Source organism: Mobula hypostoma, chromosome 2 (assembly GCF_963921235.1).
Source record: "Mobula hypostoma chromosome 2, sMobHyp1.1, whole genome shotgun sequence".
NCBI lineage: Eukaryota > Metazoa > Chordata > Chondrichthyes > Myliobatiformes > Myliobatidae > Mobula > Mobula hypostoma.
This window is the reverse complement of record NC_086098.1, coordinates 96156508-96180784: the sequence shown is the minus strand read 5'-3', so window position 1 is coordinate 96180784 and position 24277 is coordinate 96156508. Positions and strand designations below refer to the sequence as shown.

General features: G+C 41.0%; 1 protein-coding gene across 1 annotated transcript in view; it reads right to left on the bottom strand.

Annotated features, from left to right (window-relative positions):
* Positions 1–24277, bottom strand: part of LOC134357361 (collagen alpha-1(XIX) chain) — a 372824-nt gene that overhangs the window by 252658 nt on the left and 95889 nt on the right. Inside the window, exons 9-12 of the mRNA XM_063068836.1 lie at positions 23130–23192; positions 14820–14873; positions 4296–4349; positions 2567–2602 (exon numbers count right to left, since the gene is read on the bottom strand). Of these exons, the coding sequence (XP_062924906.1) occupies positions 2567–2602; positions 4296–4349; positions 14820–14873; positions 23130–23192 (207 nt within the window). The remainder of the gene's footprint in view (positions 1–2566; positions 2603–4295; positions 4350–14819; positions 14874–23129; positions 23193–24277) is intronic.

Sequence of the window (24277 nt, the reverse complement as noted above, 5' to 3'; positions counted from 1 at the left end):
GTTGTCAAGTTTGCAGATGACACAAAGGTTGGTGGTGTTGTAGATAGTGTAGAGGATTGTCAAAGATTGCAGAGAGACATTGATAGGATGCAGAAGTGGGCTGAGAAGTGGCAGATGGAGTTCAACCCGGAGAAGTGTGAGGTGGTACACTTTGGAAGGACAAACTCCAAGGCAGAGTACAAAGTAAATGGCAGGATACTTGGTAGTGTGGAGGAGCAGGGGGATCTCAGGGTACATGTCCACAGATCCCTGAAAGTTGCCTCACAGGTGGATAGGGTAGTTAAGAAAGCTTATGCGGTGTTAGCTTTCATAAGTCGAGGGATAGAGTTTAAGAGTCGCGAGGTAATGATGCAGCCCTATAAAACTCTGGTTAGGCCACACTTGGAGTACTGTGTCCAGTTCTGGTCACCTCACTATTGGAAGGATGTGGAAACATTGGAAAGGGTACAGAGGAGATTTACCAGGATGCTGCCTGGTTTAGAGAGTATGCATTATGATCAGAGATTAAGGGAGCTAGGGCTTTACTCTTTGTAGAGAAGGAGGATGACAGGAGACATGATAGAGGTGTACAAGATAATAAGAGGAATAGATAGAGTGGATAGCCATCGCCTCTTCCGCAGGGCACCACTGCTCAATACAAGAGGACATGGCTTTAAGGTAAGGGGTAGGAAGTTCAAGGGGGATATTAGAGAAAGGTTTTTTTACTCAGAGAGTGGTTGGTGCGTGGAATGCACTGCCTGAGTCAGTGGTGGAGGCAGATACACTAGTGAAGTTTAAGAGAGTACTAGACAGGTATATGGAGGAATTTAAAGTGGGGGCTTATATAGGAGGCAGGGTTTGAGGGTCGGCACAACATTGTGGGCCGAAGGGCCTGTACTGTGCTGTACTATTCTATGTTCTATGAACTGAACTGAACTTCACTCATCAACATAAGACTGTATCTTTTTACCCCAGACTTAAAGAAGCTTGGTTTTTCATACATATACTTCCACACTTACTGATATACTTACATATATATATAATCATTGCTAACCTGTTTGATTTATCTACATTTATATTACTGTATTGCGTAGTTACTAATAAATATTATTAGTTAATAGCAATACTGGATTCCAAAGTGTTTTCCATCTCCGCTGGTTCTTTATTCCTGTCATGGGGTACACGACATATGTAAGTCCATAAGTAAGTATCCAAACACATTATTCATGCTGATGTTTGTGGGGGAGTTAACATTTTCCTGATAGCAGGAAAACTTGCTATTCCTGTGCAAAGGGTACAATGAAATCTTTAACTTCCACTTAAGAAAAATAGGGCAACAATTGAAAACTTAATCAAAGGCCACAATCTCCAAAATGGTTTTAGCATTCCACTGAAAAAGAAGCTTATATAAACATATAATTTAGGAGAAGGTTTAGGTTGCCTTGCTCTCTAACTCTTCCACTCCCTTTCTAATCAAGTACGTATCTACCTCTGCCTTAAAAATATTCAAAGACTCTGACTCCATCAGCTTTGGGGAAAAATGTTCTGAAGACTCATAACGGTCTGCTCCAATGTAATGAAAATTACAATTAGCAACATAAATTGTTTGCTTTTATGAAAAATAAACACCTGCAGGGTCTCAAATTTATTTCTGGAAACTTTAAATATATTTGACTGGAGCCAAAGCTGGAACAGTCCTTGACATAAACACTTAGTTAGTAAGTAATACTTTGACTAGTTTGAGATAAAACATGATTGTGAATTGAATAACAAAAAGTGGTTAATTAATGTGTGCTTTTAATATCACTGCTCTAATTCATCTCCAGTCAGCTGTTGCACAAATTACTCCATATTTCAACTCACAAAACTACATGCACTGAGTGAACCTATGTTCTTGCCCAGGGAGTCCTTTCATAGGAGACTCCACATTTCTCCAAAAACGCTGGAAACCAAACTATTGATTTAAGATATATGTGTTCCTTGATGAAAATACCACAGGTACTGGAGATAATTATTCTGAAACGGAAATAATTCATTGCAGTTGCTGGATATTTTTAAATAAGGACAGAAATGCTAGAAAGACAGGATCTCTGATGAAAGAAGCAAAATTAAGATCTCAAGTTGATGACTTTCCATAACTCCTGATGAAAGGTCATTAACTTTCAATAATATATGTTTTTCTCTTTGTAGATGCTGTCTGACATGCTGAATATTTCCAGAATATTTTGCTTTTGTCTCTGAAAGATATTTCACTTTCAGTTTGCATGCTAAGTTGCTGAAAGACAATTGAGTTGATGTTGATAAAATACAAAGAATTATATGCTCATTGTAAATGCTTCAGTTTAAAGATGAAGGTCATAACTGAGTGCCAGTTAAAACCAGTACTCAGCAAATGCCACATTTGACTTCCTGTGCCTTAGCCAGTTCTTTGCTAGACCAAATCAAAACTAATCACCCTCTCAAATTCTGGGGACAATGCTGCATCTTCTCATCTTAAAATTCTTATCTATTTTCCCTCAAGATAGATATGATGATCACCACCTTGACGTGTACCTGTCTTGAATCACTGAACATTCCAGTTACTTACGTTCAATCCAGGTGGACCAGGTGGACCCATATCACCCTAATAAAAACAGAAGTATCAGTTAGTAATTAACTGGTCAACAGTCAACTCATTGTATCAAGTTTTCCATGCTGCATAACGCCATGAGTAACATAGTTTAAAAAACTGTAAACTAAGGAAGTTGAAAAGAAAGATTCATCTGATCTTTAACTAGTTATGTGAACCACAACACTCCAATGGTGTTTATCTTTCTGTATTTCTTAGAAGTCTATCATCCACATTCAAAATACTTTTATGATTTTAATTAATGATGAAAGAATCCTTAGTACTTTCATGGTACAGTTGAAGGTGGCATTTTCATCTGTCAAAGATAATATATAGTATTTCAACTTAAATCACAAGAGAAACATTGCCTAACTTCCAGGAGAGTGTCTTTATATCCTCATTCTTTTGTGCTGTCCACATCAAAAACCGCTTCTTGAGTACCATGTCAAGCCCTTACAGCTCTAGTGATGCATCATATGAGAACAATGTATGACAAATGTCATCCTTAACATGGTAGATGATTCTCTTGAATGGACCACAGTAAAGAAACACTATTGCTTGCAGAAGAATGGCCTAACAGGATCTGTCCTTTTGGAAGGGCTATCACAACTTCAGATTCCTCCCCTTTTGTCTGCCTGAGATTGATTTGCCATTGCTGTTTTTAACGTTATATATTTTAGAATTGTTGTTGTCCTTTTTTATGACGTTCCACTGCATAATGAAGGTAAAGGCACTAGACTTGGACACAATCCGAGTATAATCCTACTAATACATTACAGGCGAGTCATGTTACTCCCGTGTACTTATATTCTGTGCATCTGCTCACACAGCTCATTCCGTTTGACTTGCCAATTGGTTTCCACATTGCAGAAATGTTTTCAATGAGTGGACTGTATCACTCTCAAGCTCAGTCATTTGAAACATTATCCCCTTCATTGCATAATCATATTTACTATCTACTAATTTAGAACCTGAATGCAGTGTTTCATATTTCTCAATGTTGAATGTCACTTGCTACTTACTCATCCATCCAAATTTTGCCTCCTTAGAATTTTAATCATCATCAATTAATCTCATTATTCCATGTTACTTAATAGGCAGCTGAATTACTTATAAATGTTTAATAAGTGACTAAAAATAAATCCCCAAGGGACTCCACCTTTTAATTCTATTTGACATGGACATTTCCAATTCTTTTTAATATGGAGGGCTATGGTCCAGGTGCAGGTTGATGGGACTAGCAGATTAATGATTCAGCATGAACCTGATGGGCCGAAGTTCCTCTTTCTGTGCTGTAGTGTTTTATGACTCTATCAATCAGATTCTTTAGCCTGGATGTTACTGGTTATGCTGCATTTGGGATGTTTTAATTTTGTAAATATGAATTCAATTAATTTTGCCCAGGTCCTTTCAAGAAAAACATTAAATACATTTCATTAATCTATCACGTTAAGCTTGAGCAGTGTCTAAAATGTAGAAAAGTGAATTTTAACATTCAATGTTAGAGAGCTGAACCAGGCTGCTTATTCACTATCACTGGTTGCACATTAGCAAACAAGCCAGAACTACTGCACTCTATCCAATACATTTGTGAAGAAAAAAACAATTTCTTCCAACTGCTTGTCTTTTGCAGTGGAAGCTTCTAGCTCACAAGAGGGAAAACTTCTAATTATTACTGGCCTCTACTGAAATTTCATTTGGCACTTACTTTTTCACCTTTTACGCCAGCTGGACCCATGTCACCAGAGTCACCTTTTAAACCCTGTGGGAAGACAAAAGTAAAATGCTCTAATTGGATATCTTATTCAACCATAAACCAGCTGTTTAATAATTATAGCTCTAATCAGTTCAACTTTCAGGCATTTAAAATAAAGGGTTATAAAAATTGTCCAAGCATATTAAGTATTATCAAAAAAGCCAAATATATGTTAGAAAAATCTGTCACTTATTAAATAATATTTCCCATATCTGAAGTGTTTTGCTTTTATTCTTTGTATTTAATGCTGAACTAAAGGAATGTAGTTCCACTTTAGATCATTTATCATATTACTACATCATCATGTGCATGCCAACCAGCTAAAGAAGTGTGCAATGCAAAGATATGCACACTCCCAAAACACTATCCAATATTCTGTATTGCAGTCACATCTTATCATGAATAGTGGGACATAATTAAATAGCAGACTCCTACAACATCCCGAGCTTTCATGAAGTGGAAGAAGAATGTCAACAACCAGGATGTAGCATTTGTAAACATTTTCAGTCGGAAGTGGTGTATGGCTGATCTGTCTTGCTTCCTTACGATCTTATCATCACAGAACCTCGTGTCCAGCCAGTTCAGCTTGTTTCAAGTGACCATAAGACATGGGAGTAGAATTAGGCCATTCGGCCCATTGGGTCTTCTCTACCATTCCATCATGGCTGATCTATTATCCTCTACAGCCCCATTTGGCATTTGGGTGCACGCCAACTAACTTCTTAGCATGTCTTTGGGATATGTGAGAATGCTGAAGTATTCACAGAGAAAAACACCTTGCATGGTTACTGGGAGAACATATCCATTCCATATAGATTTCATCTGAGGTCAGTATCAAACATGGGGCACCTGGAAGTAAAAGGGAAGCACCTTGACAATTGATTGGATATACTTGCTACACCACTATGACAATATTCTATATGATCAGTAGCCAATAATATTTGTGCATATGTGAATGTAATGCCTATCCATATCAAGAGACTGAATGTCAATGATTTATGAATAGACATTACCATTATCCAGATCCTCCCACCATCAACAATTGTAAACTCAAACGGACTGGCCACGTAACTACAATAGCAAGTAGAAGTTGGGAACCACATGGAAATTATTTCAACTCCTGAAGCCTAGTCCGCATACCCCAAAACATGATGTAATAGTTTCTAATTGGCTGGATGAATGCTGCTCCAACAAGATTCAAGAAGCTTTGGCAGAGCCCAGGACAAAGAAACCACTCACCCAACAGCTCACTGAGGTTACTCCAATAGTATTATAACTTCACCAAAGAAAGACAAGGTAGGAGAAAACACTGTCATATACAGGTTTGCATCAAAATCATACATCTTCCTGACTGCAAAATATATTGCCAGTCCTCCACTGTTACTAGACTATATCTTGGAATCCACTGCCATTAGCATGGTGGGAGTTCATTCACTCAACGGGATGCAGTGCTTCAAGAACATCATTCATCGCCACCTTTCTTGAGGATAATCAAGGATGGCAACAATGCAGCAAGTGATGCCAAATTCTATTCATTTTTTAAATTTGTCATTTAATCAATGCATGAGATTGCAGTGACTAACTTCCCTCAACAGAAAGGGAATTCCTATTAAGGGAATTTAGTTATTGCAATCCATACATCAATTACATGACAGGCAAAGTGGATGCTGTTGTAGTGTGGCATGATGACCTCTACCTTGCTGAGGACAGATGGCAACTCTCAGACACCTCTTACTTACCTCTTGAAAAGGACCCCACTCATTGGGAGGTAGATGTGGTCTACATGGATTTTAGCAAGACATTTGACAAGGTCCCCCACAAGAGACTCATCCAGAAAGTCATGAGGCACAGGATCAGTGGAACCTTGGCTGTTTGGATAAAAAATTGGATTGCAGGAAGAAAGCAGAGGGTAGTAGTGGAAGGAAAGTATTCTGCCTGGAGGTCGGTGACTAGTGGAGTGCTGCAAGGATCTGTCCTGGGACCCCTGCTCTTTGTGATTTTTATAAATGACCTGGATGAAGAGGCGGAAGGATGGGTGAGTAAGTTTGCGGATGACACGAAGATTAGAGGAGTTGTGGATGGAGCTGTAGGTTGTCGAAGGTTACAAGGGGATATAGGCAGGATGCAGAGTTGGACAGAAAAGTGGCAGATAGAGTTCAATCCAGATAAGTGTGAGGTGATGCATTTTGGAAGGACAAACCAGAAGGCTGAGTACAGGGTTAATGGTCCGTTACTTAAGAGCGTGGATGAACAGAGGGACATTGGGGTTCAAATCCATACATCCCTCAAGGTCGCTGCACAGGTTGATAGGATAGTTAAGAAGGCCTATGGGATGCTAGGTTTCATTAATAGGGGGATTGAGTTCAAGAGTAGAGAGGTCATGTTGCAACTCTACAAATCTCTGGTGAGACCACACTTAGAGCATTGTGTTCATTTCTGGTCACCTCATTATAGGAAGGATGTGGAAGCTATGGAGAGGGTGTAGAGGAGATTTACCAGGATGTTGCCTGGATTGGAAAACAAGTCTTATGAGGCAAGGTTAATAGAGCTGGGACTTTTCTCTTTGGAGTGTAGAAGGATGAGAGGGGACTTGATAGAGATCTCAGTACTGGGACCCCAGTTGTTTACAATATATATTAATGACTTGGATGAGGGAATTAAATGCAGCATCTCCAAGTTTGCGGATGACACGAAGCTGGGCGGCAGTGTTAGCTGTGAGGAGGATGCTAAGAGGATGCAGGGTGACTTGGATAGGTTAGGTGAGTGGGTAAATTCATGGCAGATGCAATTTAATGTGGATAAATGTGAGGTTATCCACTTTGGTGGCAAAAACAGGAAAACACATTATTATCTGAATGGTGGCCAATTAGGAAAAGGGGAGGTGCAACGAGACCTGGGTGTCATTATACACCAGTCATTGAAAGTGGGCATGCAGGTACAGCAGGCAGTGAAAAAGGCAAATGGTATGCTGGCATTCATAGCAAGAGGATTCGAGTACAGGAGCAGGGAGGTACTACTGCAGTTGTACAAGGCCTTGGTGAGACCACACCTGCAGTATTGTGTGCAATTTTGGTCCCCTAATCTGAGGAATAACATCCTTGCCATAGAGGGAGTACAAAGAAGGTTCACCAGATTGATTCCTGGGATGGCAGGACTTTCATATGACGAAAGACTGGATCGACTAGGCTTATCCTCGTTGGAATTTAGAAGATTGAGGGGGGATCTGATTGAAACATATAAACTCCTGAAGGGATTGGACAGGCTAGAGGCAGGAAGATTGTTCCCGATGTTGGGGAAGTCCAGAACGAGGGGTCACAATTTGAGGATAAAGGGGAAGCCTTTTAGGACCGAGATTAGGAAAAACTTCTTCCCACAGAGAGTGGTGAATCTGTGGAATTCTTTGCCACAGGAAACAGTTGAGGCCAGTTCATTGGCTATATTTAAGAGGGAGTTATATATGGCCCTTGTGGCTAAAGGGATCAGGGGGTATGGGGGGGAAGGCTGGTACAGGGTTCTGAGTTGGATGATCAGCCATGATCGTACTGAATGGCGGTGCAGGCTCGAAGGGCCGAATGGCCTAATCCTGCACCTATTTTCTATGTTTTTATGTTTCTACAAGATTATGAGAGGCATAGATAGGGTGGATAGCCAGTACCTGTTTCCCAGGGCACGAATAGCAAACACCAGGGGGCATATGTACAAAGTTAAGGGAGGGAAGTTTCGGGGAGACATCAGGGGTAAGGTTTTTAACACAGAGGGTTGTGGGTGCCTGGAATGACTGCCAGGGATGGTGGTGGAGGCTAAAACATTAGGGGTATTTAAGAGCCTCTTGGGCAGGAACATGGATGAAAGAAAAATAGAGGGCTACAGTGTAGTGTGGGTTTAGTACTTTTTTTAAAGAAATATATGGGTGGGCACAACATCAAGGGCCAAAGGGCCTGTACCATGCAGTGGTGTTCTAGTGTTTTAGTGTTCTAGGACCATCACTTGATACTCCATTCCCCATCCACCTGGTTTCACTTATCACCATCTAGCTTGTCCTTCTCCCCCTTCCCCCACCTTCTTATTTTGGCTTAGTCCACCTTCCTTTCCAGTCCCAAAAAAGGGTCTTGGCTTGAAACATTGACAGTTTATTCATCTCCCTAGATGCTGCCTGACCTGCTGTAATTTGTGTGTGCTGGTCAAGATGTGTAAGGAAAAGACATGAGATTTTCCCGATAATCTCTAATGGTATCTGGAGAGAATTGAGTTCAATGCTGTTTTTTTTTGTATTATCAAAATCAAAATGATTAAATGATAATTTTAATTCTGAAGCATTAAGTTAGTAACTATTGCCTTATTATTTAAACTTTATGGTTGAATAATAGCTTTTTATTCTACCTATAATTAATAGTTGGAAAGCAAAAAAGTTACTGCAGCATTCATAGCGGCAGAGGATTGCAGGATAAAAGGAAGTGTAAATAATTACAGGTCTTGGAAATAATTACAAGCCAAAATCCAGGCAGAATAAAATATCTTCAAAGGATCCTGAGTCCTTGATCCAGTAAACATCAAAGTTTACTCAGACATAAATTATTCTTTATTTTATTTCATTGTACCAGATTTGTGAGAAATGCAGCAGGGCTCTATTTGTTGAGTACCGGGTCAACATTGTGGAGCAGCTAAACAGCAGCTCCAACAACCAGCGTGGGGTTTTGCACGTTCTCCTTGTGACTACGTGGGTTTCCTCCAGGGGCTCCACTTCCGTTACTCATTCCAAAAAAGGGGTTGTAGGCTAATTAGTCACCATAAATTGCCCTGAGTATAGAGGTGAACAATAGAATCTGGGAAGTGGGAGGGGAAAACTGATGGGAATGAGGGGAGAGTAACTGTAGGATTGGTGGTTGTTGATTGAGCTGGACTTGCTGGGCTAAAGGACCCATTTCTGTATCTGTGATTGTATCCTTAGATTTAAGAAGGCAAATATCAGTTATCTGCAGTCTTCATGCCCAATTAGTTCTTGTGTTTTTTTTATTGTGACCTTTACAATAAGCTTGAGTTACAAAGCTTGGCTCCATTGGGGGAATTTTGATAATTCCTATGGAGTAATTGATTTTAATCTCATTGTTGCCAAGGTAAGTATTGTGGAGAGGATATCTATGAGATAGAAATTGGATTTGTCAATTGCTGAGTAACAGAAGAGAGAACAGTACAGCACTGGACAGGCCATTTGTCCCACGACATTGTGCTGATCTTGATGCCAATTTATATTATATGTCCTCCTTCTGTGTATCATCCATATCCCAATCACCTCCATAGTCATGAAAGGAATACAAAACCTCTTGAACTCCATCAAACTGCCTGATTCCACTACTACTCCTGGTAACCGATTTCAAGCATCTTTCACTGTTTGCATAAAAAATACCTGCTCTTTGCATTGCGTTTAAATTTCCCCTCTCTAACTTTAAAAAGATGTCCTCAGGTGTATGACGTTTTTACCCTGGGGAAAAGGATCTGCTCTGACGAATTGCAGCCCATGCGGCATTGTTGAAAATTTGTCCTGGGCTCTGTACAATACATCAACATGTGGTTGGCTACATGCCACATAGTCTCTTGTCAGCCGAGACATAAAACCTGTAATGTGCTCTCCCAATGCAGTGTTTCTATGGATACCAAACAGCTAGAATATAATTTCCTAAATAATAATGTATTTGTATAATTGAAGAGGCAGTATTAGAATACCAAGATATGGTTTGTGAATATTAATTCCTGTTAAGATTGTGCTTCTTCTTTGACCTTCTTTATACAAGACAATCAAACAGCAGAGCTATTTCTGAATTGTCCCTACAAATGAAAGCTACTGAACACATATCATTAATGTTCATCACACCTGAAACACAGGAGTTTGCATTTGTGACTCTAAATAGCGCACACCTGAAATAGAACAGGGACCTTAAAAGAAGGAAACAGGCTTATCTGAAAGATCCTTAAAGGCTTAGGTCTTGCCTGCACTATAGTTGCAAAATCTGACACCAAATTCTACGACAGATCCAGTTTCAGTGACAGAGCACATTTCTCGGCATTGCTTTCTGCTCTTATTAGGGGTGGAGAGTCACAGGTCCAATCTTCTGCTCAGGTGTCCACCTTGCTATCACAATATCCAGGGGAGTGTCAGGGAAAGGTGCCGGCAACCTGGCTTGACTGCCATCGATTGCAAATTTAAACCCTTAGTATTGTAATCCCTATAGCTCCAACTGAACATCTGCGAGTGAGGCTTTACATTGGGATGGGGTTATAGGTAGATGATAACCCTTTCATTTTATTGCAGATTAATACTACAACTCTATTGAGTGGAAAAATGTTGACTCTTCACTGCAATGAACAATGTGTGGTCATGTCATTCATAAAATAATTCAATTTGAAGCTTACCCTTTTCCTCAGGAAATATATCAAATGTCTTAAACTTTTCTCCACTTTCCTGATACAAGCCATACTTTATGTAATCTCGTTATTGTAGTTGGTCTATTGTTGGATTTTCCAACAGATGTGTATTCTTACAAATATCAGTTCACAATATTAAATAGATAATCTCTAAAAGTTCAAAATGATCGAAGTAAATTTATTATCAAACTACATATATTTCACCAAATACCATCCTGAGATTCACTTTCTTGCGGCCAAATACTCACAAATCTAATTACAATTGTGGCGACCCACTTTCTACACAAGCGAACCGGCTCACAAAACAGCCCGCATGTGGGGAGAGACTTTTGTAATGCACCTCTGACATCATTTCCGCCCAGAGAGGCTGGAAGGGAACTGCTTAAAAGCCAGTGCCACGAAGGTTGAATAAACAAGTCTCCAGTGCGACTTACAGACTGCGTGTCGTTATTTCTAGCTCTGTGTGTAGCACTTCGCTACATTGGTGACCCCGATGGTCCAAACGGGATTTGGACCAAAGATGATCAACTATCATCTGTTCACGCAGTTTTGCTAAAACTGCCAACTTTCTGGATGCTGCAACCACGTGTGTGGTTTGATCAAGCAGAAGCCCAGTTCCAGATTCAGCAGATATCTTCAGATTCCACACGTTACTATAACGTGGTGAGCTCCCTTGACCAGGAGACAGCCGCACGGGTTGGGGATTTCATATAGTCACACCCCGAAGAAGGCAAATGTGCAGCATTCAAAGCGCTGCTCTTAGAGACCTTCGGCCTCTCACAGCGTGAGCGAGGTGCCCGCTTGCTGCACCTGGACGGTTTGGGAGACAGGCCGCCGTCAGCATTAATGAACGAGATGCTGGCCCTGGCTGAAGGACACAAACCCTGCCTCATGTTTGAGCAGGTGTTTCTAGAACAACTGCCCGAGGACATACATCTGCTGCTGGCTGACGCAGATTTCAGTGACCCTCGGAAGGTGGTGGCCCGGGCAGACGTGCTGTGGAAAGCCAAGAGGGAGGGCGGGGCGTCCGTTGGACAGATTACCAAGCCACGCACCCAACAGCAGGCCAGACCAGGCCCGGCAACGGAGCGCACACAACCCAGAGGAAGGAGTGAGGAGGTATTTCTACCAGCAGCAGTGGGGCACAGAAGCCCGCCGTTGTCGCCCGCCCTGCAAGTTCCCGGGAAACGCCAGGGCCAGCTGCCGCTAATGGCTACAGCGGCTGGCCACCAGGACTACCTCCTGTACGTCTGGGACAAACAGTCGGGATGCCACTTCTTGGTCGACACCGGAGCGGAGATCAGCATCTTACCCCCGACGGGGTATGACACCCGCAACAGGACCCACCCTGAGGGCTGCAAACGGCAGCACGATTCGGACCTACGACATCCGCACAGTGCAGCTACAGTTCGGTGCCAGCCAGTTCACGTGGGACTTCACACTGGCCGCCGCGGCCCAACCACTCCTGGGGGTGGCCTTCTTGCAAGCTCACAGCCTGCTGGTCGACTTGAAAGGGAAAAGACTGGTCCATGCCAAGACTTCCCAGACGTTCTTCCTGGCCAAGTTGCCAGCCCCACACCTGGACTCCATCAACGAATTCACTAGAATCCTGGTGGACTTTCCATCAGTTCTGGCACCGCAGTTCATGGCAGCCATGCCCAGCCACGGAGTACAGCACTACATTCTGACCAAGGGACCACCCCTCCACGCCCGTGCTTGAAGGCATCCCCCCGACAAAGGAGGAGTTCAAGAGGATGGAGGAATTGGGGATCGTACGGCGGTCCGACAGCCCATGGGCCTCCCCCCTGCACATGGTGCCCAAGGCAACGGGGGGGCTGGAGACCGCAGTCTCGGGTTTGCAGCTGCAAGACTTCCTCGTAGGCCCAGGTGAGAGGACCCTCCTGTGTGACATGGCTACCGGCCAACCTCGCCCGATCGTCCCGGCAGCGGCGAGTTTTCAACTCCATACACGGCTTGGCGCACCCATCTATCAGGACAACCATCCGGTTGGTCTCCAGCAAGTCCTTGTGGCATGGACTTTGCAAACAGTTCAGTGAATGGGTCAAAACTTGCACTCGGTGCCAAACGGTCAAGGTGCAGCGGCACACCAAAGCCCCGCCGCAGCAGTTGGAACCCACCCGCTGGAGGTTCGACCACATCCATGTGGATATCGTGGGGCCCCTGCCAGTGTCGCGAGGAGCGTGGTACCTCCTAACTATGATAGACCGGTTCACGAGATTGCCAGAGGCGGTCCCGCTCAACGACACCACCACCAATTCCTGCGCCCAAGCGCTGATTGCAAACTGGGTAGCACGCTTTGGGGTACCGGCCCACATTACCTCCAACAGAGGCGCCCAGTTCACCTCCAGCCTGTGGTCGGCTGTGGCCAGCCTGTTGGGAACACAATTACACCACACAACTGCCTACCACCCACAGTCGAACGGACTAGTGGACTGCTTCCACCGTCACTTAAAGTTGGCTCTCATGGCCCGCCTGAAAGGGCCTAACTGGGTGGACGAGCTTCCCTGGGTCCTGCTTGGAACCCGCACAGCACCCAAAGAGGATCTGTACACCTCGTCAGCTGAGCTGGTGTACGGCACACCCCTGGTCATCCCAGGAGAGTTCATACCAGCCTCAGGGGGGCAAGAGGAAGAACCCGCAGCAGACTTGGACAGACTACGCGCAAAGCTTGGCAACCTGGCACCTGTTCCGACTTCACAGCACAGACAGATCCCGACCTGCGTACTCAAAGACCTGCAGAACTGTAAGTTTGTATTCGTATGAAGGGGCACACACCGGGCACTGCGACAGCGGCCGTACGAGGGGCCGTTCAAGGTGATCAGTAACAACGGGTCCACGTACGTTCTGGACATTGGGGGGGAAAGAGGAGGTGGACTGACTCAAACCGGCCCATGTGGACTTGGCACAGCCGGTCGAGGTTCAGGCACCGCGGTGCAGAGGCAGACCACCCAGACAGAGACTGATCCAGACTGTGGACACTGCGGGTGTATCGCCGGTTCTGGGGGGGGGGGCAGTGGGTTATATGGCGACCCACTTCCTACACAAGCGAATCGGCTCACAAAATAGCCCGCGCGCGGGGAGAGACTTTTGTAATGCATTTCTGACATCATTTCTGCCCGGAGAGGGCTGGAAGGGAACTGCTTAAAAGCCAGTGCCGCGAAGTTTGAATAAACGAGTCTCGAGTGCAACTTACAGACTGCGTGGCGTTATTTCTAGCTCTGTGTGTAGCACATCGCTACACCATAATAATACACTACACCAACAAGGCAGGGCAAGCCAGACAACTAACCGTGCAAAAAAAAACAATAAATATCGAGAACATGAGATGAAGAGTCCTTGAAAGTGAGTCCATAGGTTATGGGAACAGTTCAGTAATGGGGCAAGTGAAGTTGAATGGAAATTATCCCCTCTGGTTCAAGAGTGATAGTTGAGGGATAAATAACTGTTCCTGAAACTGGTTTTTCACCTCTCTCCATGTTGTTAATTAAGTAGATTTATAATTCTTCATACAAGTAAAAACAATGACAGATGTGCATAAGCTTCCTTTTTCTACAATCTCACAGCAGTTTCTGTAATTGTTGATGAATGTTTATAGTCATAATGTACAAGATACAATATGTGATATTCTATGAACATCAAACAAATAATGTTTTTAAACTGTTGGTTTTGACAACTAATATCCAGAACACGAAGAGTAATTCCCCTACATTTCTTTGAATTGTGCAATAAGATCTCTTATAACTACAGTCTCTTAAGGAGTGTAGATGGCAAAGTATTAACAAAGAATGCATAAATGCAAGTGCAGACACCTTTGATAATGCAGCACTTCCACGGCATTGCTGAGTAAAGAGTTATTGTCAATTTATACTATAGCATGGAACTCTCAAATTTCTAGGAGGCACGAACACCAGATTACACTAAAAAGATGAATCACAAGACAAATAAACATTTTGGTGCAAGTCTCAAGGTTTGCTGGATCTTGGTGGCCAGTGGTAATATTCAGAAAAAAAAATAAGAAAATGAAAAAGAACTTACATCTGTTCCAGGTAAACCTTGTGGGCCAACTTCTCCAAGGTCTCCTTTCTCACCCTGATTAACAGAAAGAAATTCAATCACTTAACATGTGTCAAAGCTTCCAAATGTACACATTCCAACACAGAAAACATAGTTTCAATTATTTGCCTGATGTTGGTCAGTTCAGCAAATTAAAAAACCAAGTCAAATGTGACAAATCTTATTATACTTCCAATTCTTTTTCTGACTTTATCTCCTAAGAAAATGTTTCTACTTACAGAATAATATGTTGTATATGTTGGATATAATATATCAGTTCCCTAAATTTCCCCTAGAAGAGTGGAAAATGCTAATGTAACAATACTCTTTAAGAAAGAAGGGACATAGAATACAGGCTATAAAAGGCTATTTAGCCAACAGTGAACATTGAGAATTAATAAAATCTATTAGGAAGATAATAAAACATTTGTAAAAATCATAATACAATTAGGCAAAGTCATCGCTATTAAGGGGAAATCATGTTTGATATATTTCTTAGTGAATATAATAGAGTGGTTAAAGAAGAACTAGTAGTAGTACATTTTAATTTCCAGAAGGCATTTAGTAAAGTGCCACATAAAAGAAAAAATCAAGGGGCTGGATTAGACACAGGATTTATTAACAGGAGACAAATAAGTTTTGGACAGTCAATTAGTTCTAATTGGATACATATTTCACCAGGTGAATTTGTTCATGATCCAAAGATAGATGGATCAGTGAATTATGAGAAGGTCACAAAGGACCTTCAAACAGATATTTAACAGTTCTGAGACTGGGTAAGAAATTGGCAGATGGGGTATAACCTGGGAATATGTGAGATTTTCTATTTTTGGAGGAAAAGTGAAATTTAAACAGAATTTGAATACAAAATGATTCCTGCAAATTGCATTCTGCTATAGTCATTAGAATAAGAGTGTCTCATTGTACACATTGAACTGGTGCACTGCTTCACTGCATTGTACCCCATGCTTTACATGTTGGACAACCTAGAGACTAAGAGCTTAGATGCACATCCACAGAGTCTGCTGAAACAGGAGGGGGATAACTGTGCACAGCATCACCTGCTGGATCATTGCACTGAGTGCAGGAGGCAAAACAGGTATTGTCTGTTAGTGCAATAACAGAGTCTTTAATTGAGGGGATTCATTTGAAATTTCTCTTCCTTTACTTAGTCTTCTAATAAAACAAATAACCCCCTTTACTGAAATTCACCAATAAACTCTAGAAGGAGCCCAGATGATACAACATGTTGCTTCCTCGGCAAATTTGCAGGTCGTACTTCACTGCTTATGAAGGGATTAACTTTGCTTCTTTTAAATTCTGATAAATGGCAGCTCATTCTATGCAGTCTGATCTCTATGCACAAATCACTTTCTTCAGAGTAACTCTACTCTGCAAGCGTTAGCAATAGTCAAAGTCCCATAACATTTTGCAAACCGTAGTTGAGAGTAACACACGTATTAATATGTTGATGAATTGGCTGTTAAGAGATGGGAATTACATTAAATTGCTAATATTTCAAGCCATTGGAGCCCACATTTATTCAGCAACAACAATAAATCCCTCCTAAAACTCATTCGGAGTAATGATGATCAGTCCAAACCAATAAACGAATGATCATCCCAAGGTAGAGCAAAGGAATCTACAGATGAAGTCTCAGCAGCAGAAGGACATAATAAGTAAAGCAGGAACAGACTATTTGATGCTCTATTGCAAAATGGTATCAGTTATACTTACCATCATTTGATGCTCTGCAGTGGGACACACCTTTTTATTGATTAGCATTCCTCAATTGCTAGAAGCAATCAAATGTGACTGCCACCCAGTTTTTCTGACAGGCTTGCAGTTAGTATCCTTCAGATATTACTGCCTATGCATCAGTGGCAGTAGTCACCACACTAGTGTGACTTTTATCTGCGTATGCAAGACAGCAATCCAACAAGCCTGTTTGGTGCTAAAGTAAGATGCAATGTGGTAATGAAATCAATTTCTAAGCAATAATTTTCATATCCCAATAATTCAAAGTTCAAAGTAAATTTATTATCAAGGTACATATATGTCATCATATAAACCCTAAGATTCATTTTCTTGTGGGCAAGAAACATAATAAAATCAATGAAAGACCACACCCAACATAATGGACAAACATCCAATATGCAAAAAACAACAAACTGTGCAAATACAAAAAGAAACAAAAAGAATAATAATAAATAAATAAGCAATAAATATCAAGATGATGAGACGACGAGCCTTTGAAAATGAAGCCATAGGTTGTGGAAACAGTTCAGTGATGAGGCGGGTGAAGTTGAATTAAGTTATCCTCTTTGGTTCAAGAGCCTGATGGCTGAGGGGTAATAATTGTTCTTGAATCTGTGAGAGGGAGGTTGTAAAAGTGAGTTAGGATAAAGGATCTGCCTTTTGATAAAAGCAAACACCATAAAATATTGAAGTCTTACACAGTAAGCCAGAAATCCATGGAAGGATAAAGTGCCCTCAATTCAAATGACCGGGTTCTTTAGCCTTTATACCATCTGCATAGTATTTTCATATTCCTCTGTGGGTGACTGCAACCACTGGATTTCCACAGGGAGCTCTGGTTTTCACCCAGATATCAAAGATATTCTTGTTGGTAGGTTGATTGGCCACTGTAACTTACTAAGTCTGTTTGTTGAATGGGGTAGTATCTGGGGTAGTTGATGCAAATGAAAAGAGAGTAAAATGCAATATGTGTAAATAGTCCGTCCAGATTGGATGGGCTAACTAGTCCGTTTCCTTGTTGTATAAATCTATGAATGAATCTGTAACGATATCCAGAATTGGAAATAGCTGCTAATAAAGATGAGGACAGAATCAGACTTGAGCAAGATTATTGGTTTGGTGGGAATGGAGTGTTGAGACTTCTTGCCAAAGGCACCTGATCAGGGATCTGTCTATGCCAGCATCACATCAATACTGCCAGATACAAAAAGAATGGAGAGGAGGGGTAAGGAAAGTGCCCTGGGAGTAGAAAGTAGATGATAATACTGAGTCGCAATGAATAATCAAGAGAATCATTTCTGCTCTGTCATTTTAATTAGTTTCTTGTTGCTGTGATACAGTATCCATGGCATACTCTCTGCATACTGCTAATACACAAAGCACATTAAGAAATTATTTCTTGGAAATAGATGTTATTCTGGTGACATACAGAACATTCAAGATATCACATCACTTCATTAAACTGAAGTTTTGAGCATAAATTAAATTAAATCCTTGTTCTTGGCAATGATTCATGTCAATTAATCCAGGCAGCCATTCACCCAGCATATGCCATTTATGGTATATAATGATTTTAAAAGCAAAATTGAATTATTACTGCTGCTTTGAAATATAACAATAAAAAATCCAAAAATGCTGACTACAGTTTTGATTTTCGCACATTTTCTCAACCACTGTAACCATACTTTTTGTCCAAGGGGTTCAAAGTAGAGCACTTTAATTTCTCATGCTTAAATATTGGACATACCAACCAATGCTTGGCTTTAGGAATATGATGTTTACTGATGTTGTGCAGTTGCATGCCAACAATCTGGAGCATATTCTATGGAATTTATGTTCTCTTAATAAGGGAAGAAACTATTGAAAGGGTGGTGGTACAAACTACGTACAACCTGCTACAAAGTTACCCTAGGCCTCATGGTAACTTTAATGCAAACACTCTTACTGGCTGGCTTACATGGCTTACCATAGAAACCATAGAAACTACAGCACAGAAACAGGCCCTTTGGCCCTTCTTGGCTGTGCCGAACCATTTTCTACCTAGTCCCACTGACCTGCACACGGACCATATCCCTCCATACACCTCCCATCCATGTATCTGTCCAATTTATTCTTAAATGTTAAAAAAGAACCCGCATTTACCACCTCATCTGGCAGCTCATTCCATACTCCCACCACTCTCTGTGTGAAGAAGCCCCCCCTAATGTTCCCTTTAAACTTTTCCCCCCTCACCCTTAACCCATGTCCTCTGGTTTTTTTCTCCCCTTGCCTCAGTGGAAAAAGCCTGCTTGCATTCACTCTATCTATACCCATCATAATTTTATATACCTCTATCAAATCTCCCCTCATTCTTCTACGCTCCAGGGAATAAAGTCCTAACCTATTCAACCTTTCTCTGTAACTGAGTTTCTCAAGTCCCGGCAACATCCTTGTAAACCTTCTCTGCACTCTTTCAACCTTATTTATATCTTTCCTGTAATTTGGTGACCACAACTGAACACAATACTCCAGATTCGGCCTCACCAATGCCTTATACAACCTCATCATAACATTCCAGCTCTTATACTCAATACTTCGATTAATAAAGGCCAATGTACCAAAAGCTCTCTTTACGACCCTATCTACCTGTGACGACACTTTTAGGGAATTTTGTATCTGTATTCCCAGATCCCTCTGTTCCACTGCACTCCTCAGTGCCTTACCATTAACCCTGTATGCTCTACGTTGGTTTGTCCTTCCAACGTGCAATACCTCACACTTGTCAGTATTAAACTCCATCTGCCATTTTTCAGTCCATTTTCCCAGCTGGTCCAAGTCCCTCTGCAGGCTCTGAAAACCTTCCTCACTGTCTACTACACCTCCAATCTTTGTATCATCAGCAAACTTGCTGATCCAATTTACCACATTATCATCCAGATCATTGATATCGATGACAACTAACAATGGACCCAGCACTGATCCCTGTGGCACACCACTAGTCACAGGCCTCCTCGAAAAACTCCAACAGATTGGTCAAACATGATCTACCACGCACAAAGCCATGTTGACTCTCCCTAATAAGCCCCTGTCTATCCAAATGCTTGTAGATTCTGTCCCTTAGTACTCCCTCCAATAACTTACCTACTACTGACGTTAAACTCACCGGCCTATAATTTCCCGGATTACTTTTCGATCCTTTTTTAAACAACGGAACAACATGAGCCACTCTCCAATCCTCCGGCACTTCACCCGTAGACAGCGACATTTTAAATATTTCTGCTAGGGCCCCCGCAATTTCAACACTAGTCTCCTTCAAGGTCCGAGGGAACACTCTGTCAGGTCCCGGGGATTTATCCACTTTAATTTTCCTCAAGACAGCAAGCACCTCCTCCTTTTCAATCTGTACAGTTTCCATGGTCTCACTACTTGATTCCCTCAATTCCATAGATTTCATGCCAGCTTCCTTAGTAAGTACAGACGCAAAAAACCTATTTAAGATCTCCCCCATTTCCTTTGGTTCCGCACAAAGCCGACCACTCTGATCTTCAAGAGGACCAATATTATCCCTTACAATCCTTTTGCTCTTAATATACTTGTAAAAGCTCTTTAAGTGTCTTTTAAGTGTCTTAAAAATTGACAATGATTCAACATGCCAAGAAAATGTTGGTTGAAGAAGTGAGACAATAGTAGGCAAGCCCATCTCTAATCTGCTGTCCACTTTGTCAGTGTCATACAATCACCCTCAAGTCTCAACAGGTACATCCAATCCATCCTCCAATACTCCTCGAAGTGAAAACAAACTTTTTATTGCACTTAACTTTTATAGTAACACTCCCAACTTTATGTTCACTTGCTAACCATTTGCAGGGGGAACGAGGTAGAATCTGTCTTTTGATCAGATTTTTTATCACTGACATGAGCCTTAGTCTTTGCTCCATTTTGTTTCATTTAAAGTCAGAGTGTGTGGCTTAATATAAGGGCCGAAGCATTCAATCATCTGTATATCTTTTGTCTGTAGTAATAATAGAATAAATATTTAACTGCCAGCTTCATCAGTACACTTGTACCTAGGTAAGATCTGATGAACTAGAGAACACTGCCTCGGAATAGAGCGGCATCCTTTTCGAACAGAGATGAGGTGGAATTTCTTTAGCCAGAGAGTAGTGAATCTGTGAAATTCTTTGCCACGGGCATCTGGCAATTTGGCAAATATGTCCACTTACATTAGTACACTGACCATATGCTGAAGGTATTCTACTACCTGTGATGTATTGCTTCTGGAAAAGTGAATGAGATCAAATAAATACAAATCATGACTGTGTATTATCTACTTAAAACCAGCTGCTTCACTTTAATTGGGTATCTTTTACATGGATGAGAGTTGGGTTTGGAATTGATAATGAAAAAATCCTTAACTTCCACACGACTGATGGCCTTTCCCCAGCTAATTATTCTTTGTTTTTCATTCAAACTTCCACATATTGTTCATTTACACTGGAAAACCTGCTGGCTAGATCTGCACATGTAGAGTCAGGGCCATTCATTATATTGGGAAGAAATTGCACAGGGGAAGGAACGAGGATAAGTAATTCCCTTTTAAAATGTCAGGTCATTTCTGGAGGATGACATGTTGGAACACCCTGAGCTCAGCCAGACTGAGCTGTGCATGCCACTTACAGTGGGCTTCTACTGGAAAATTGCACTGGAGAGCTGCTCTGGATAATAGCAGCTTTGAGGGCAGCTGTGAAGTGAGCTTGGGAAGTTTGTCAGTTAACAAAAGAGGCGTTGCTTTTTGTTTAAATAATACCAAATGTTTCAAATACCATTTGAAACAGAAGCAATTTAATCCTGTAATTGATCAAAATTAGTTAGCTTCAGATTCATATGGCACCATTAAAAAACATGTTCATACTTTCACCTCAGGGAAATAGCCACTTATGAATTCTTGAAGCAAATAGACAAATAATAGGTGAAAAGGACTGCACACTTGGGGTAGAGGAAGGCAATAAAATCAATGGATCATGACCAAAAAGATTGGTTCATGTGCAGACAAGAAATATCAAGAAAAATGCAAAACATTTAATATAAACAAAACCAGAAAGTGTGTGTTGCAATTCTCAATATGTGAGAAATAAAGTGGGAGGATTAGAAGTAGCTGCATAATTAATAACACAAACAGAAAAATGTCAGCAAGGAAAGTGTGATGAATAAACATTGCAGCTATAATATTTCCAAGCAATGGAGAATATTACAGAAAGAAGGGGTGCCAATAATGGCAAAGAATGTCCTAGAGAGAAGAGAAAGTTATCTATTCACTACTTAAGACAGGAAGGGAGTTAAAAAGGTTTGTAATTCTTAAATTATGTGCAAAATTTCTTCCTCAAAACTGATGCAAAATAGGGCAGTGAGGTCTAAGGTGGAACAGAGCAAGGGAATAACCTATAAATGGAAGGATATAGAATGCTGTGGGTGAACAAATGCTTCTTGAAGTATATATCCATGTAACTTTATACGATAAGGGTTAATAACATGGTTTAAGATTCACACTGTCTGATTTCCTTTATTAGCACAGAATAAAAGTGCAGAGAATTAGTTCTGGAACTGTATACCACACTAGTTATGCCATAGGCTGAGCACTGCGTACAGTTCTGGTCAACATGCTACAGGAAGGATGTTATTGCACTGGAGAGGATGTTGTCAGGATGGATGGGAAAACTATAGCCATGATGAAAAACTACAGCGGTTCAAATTGCTTTCATTGGTATAGTGGAGGCTCAGCACAGTCACCTGAGGTAAGAAATAAAAAAACAAGGAAGCAAAAATTCAAAGTAATTGATAGAAGGAAGGTGTAGAAGGTTTTCTCACCCAGAGAGTGGCAGGGGTCTGAAGTTTACTGTCTGCCTGATCAGAAGAAGCAGAAATACTGAAGTCATTTAAACTGTACTTAGAACTTGACTTGAAGAGCTGAGGTGTTCAGGGATACAGACCAACATTATGCCTGAAGTTGGGATTAAGTCGGGTAGCTTTCTTTTAACTGGCATTGACAAGATGGGCCAAATGGCCCCTCTGTGTGCGGTGCTTTCTACGAGTCTTGTTTCTACGGGAGAGATTGCTGGTTCAAATTATGAAGCAAAATAGATTACAAAGATGAGCTAATTGTATGTGCAATGAGGTTAAAGGACCAAATAGAAAAGGGATTAATTCAAAAGACAAGAGGAGGGCAGCTTTTAGAAACACAAGGACCAAGTTAATTAGTGAGTGGAAAGTGGATTTGCCCCATAGAATTACAGATCAATATTTATAAGGACATTGCAGAGATGAAGAAAAAATCAATTAGATAAATTAATTCTACTGATGAACAAAATAGGCTGAAAATTGATATTGATGAAAATGGCACGAGGCTCTACAATTTTGATACAAATGAAAATATTCACAAAGGTGGAATCAGCTGAAGTGAAGGGTAAGCACAGCAGAGGTTTAAGGAGAGAGCTTCAAAAATATAAACCCAGATTTAGTTACTTTAAATCAATTAGATTAAGGTTGAAGAAGATTTACCTTTTCACCAGCAGGACCAGAATCACCTTTATCACCCTTTTGAGGAACACTCCAAGATATGCTCTGAATTAACAAAAGACAATACGGGCATTACATTTTGGTAAAGATGTAAACAGTTCTGTAAGAGAACAGCAGTTGCAAGATGCCTAGATAAAAACAATAGTTCTGTGCACTTATTGAGCAAAGCCAAACCTATTGTGATGTCCAGTGTAACATTTCTTCCTTAACAATGTAGGTTGTCTTACTTTAATCTCATTTACTGTTTGTGCCTATTGCATTTTCCATTTTAAACTGTACCAATACTCTGTACTCTGCTGTACTGAACTGCCCTGGGCAAACTTGTGGTCTCACTCTGGTGAATTAACCTCCCCATTAAGCACTGTATTGTGATATGCTACTCTCTGAAACAATACGAAGATGGCTCAGTTCCAGAAATGTGTGACTAAACCAGGGCACGAAGGTTCATGTACTGACCTTCTATAATCTGATATGCCACATAGGCAGTATCCATATAAGATCTTCTGTTCTGTGCTCTTATTGAACACTCTTGTGATTAACTAACTTGATATTTGTTGACTAACATTAAACAATGAATATATTATGCTATCGATATCCTCTATCAAGGGTATATTACATGGAGAAAAATAATCACTTTACTTCCTCTCACTTCACAACCAAGAGAAAAAGAGGAATTATTTTTGTTTGATATACAACCCAGACACCAACCTGCTACACCCATGGGACATTTAAATTATTCATTCATACTGTACTCATCAACCCATTCTTATAAGATTTCAATGCTCAAGTGTTTCACCTGCATTATCTGGCTTCTAACTTCATCCTTAACCAATATATGGACATAACAGCTGAATAGCTGAATTCTGACTTTTTAAAATCAGCGCAGCTTTCAGCTGAATGATGAATTACAGCATACCAGTAAAACCAAAACTAATTATGTCAACACCACAAAAAAAATAGAATCACCTGACTTCTCAAGTTTAGCCTGCTTATTTGATATGATCATGACATTTTCTATAATGGCTTTAACTGTTTTCTGAGCCAGTTCCCTGATATTTCATGGTTTTTTTTTTATCTCCACCTTAAACACACCTATTGATCTAACATTCACAATCCACTGGGGGAGCGAG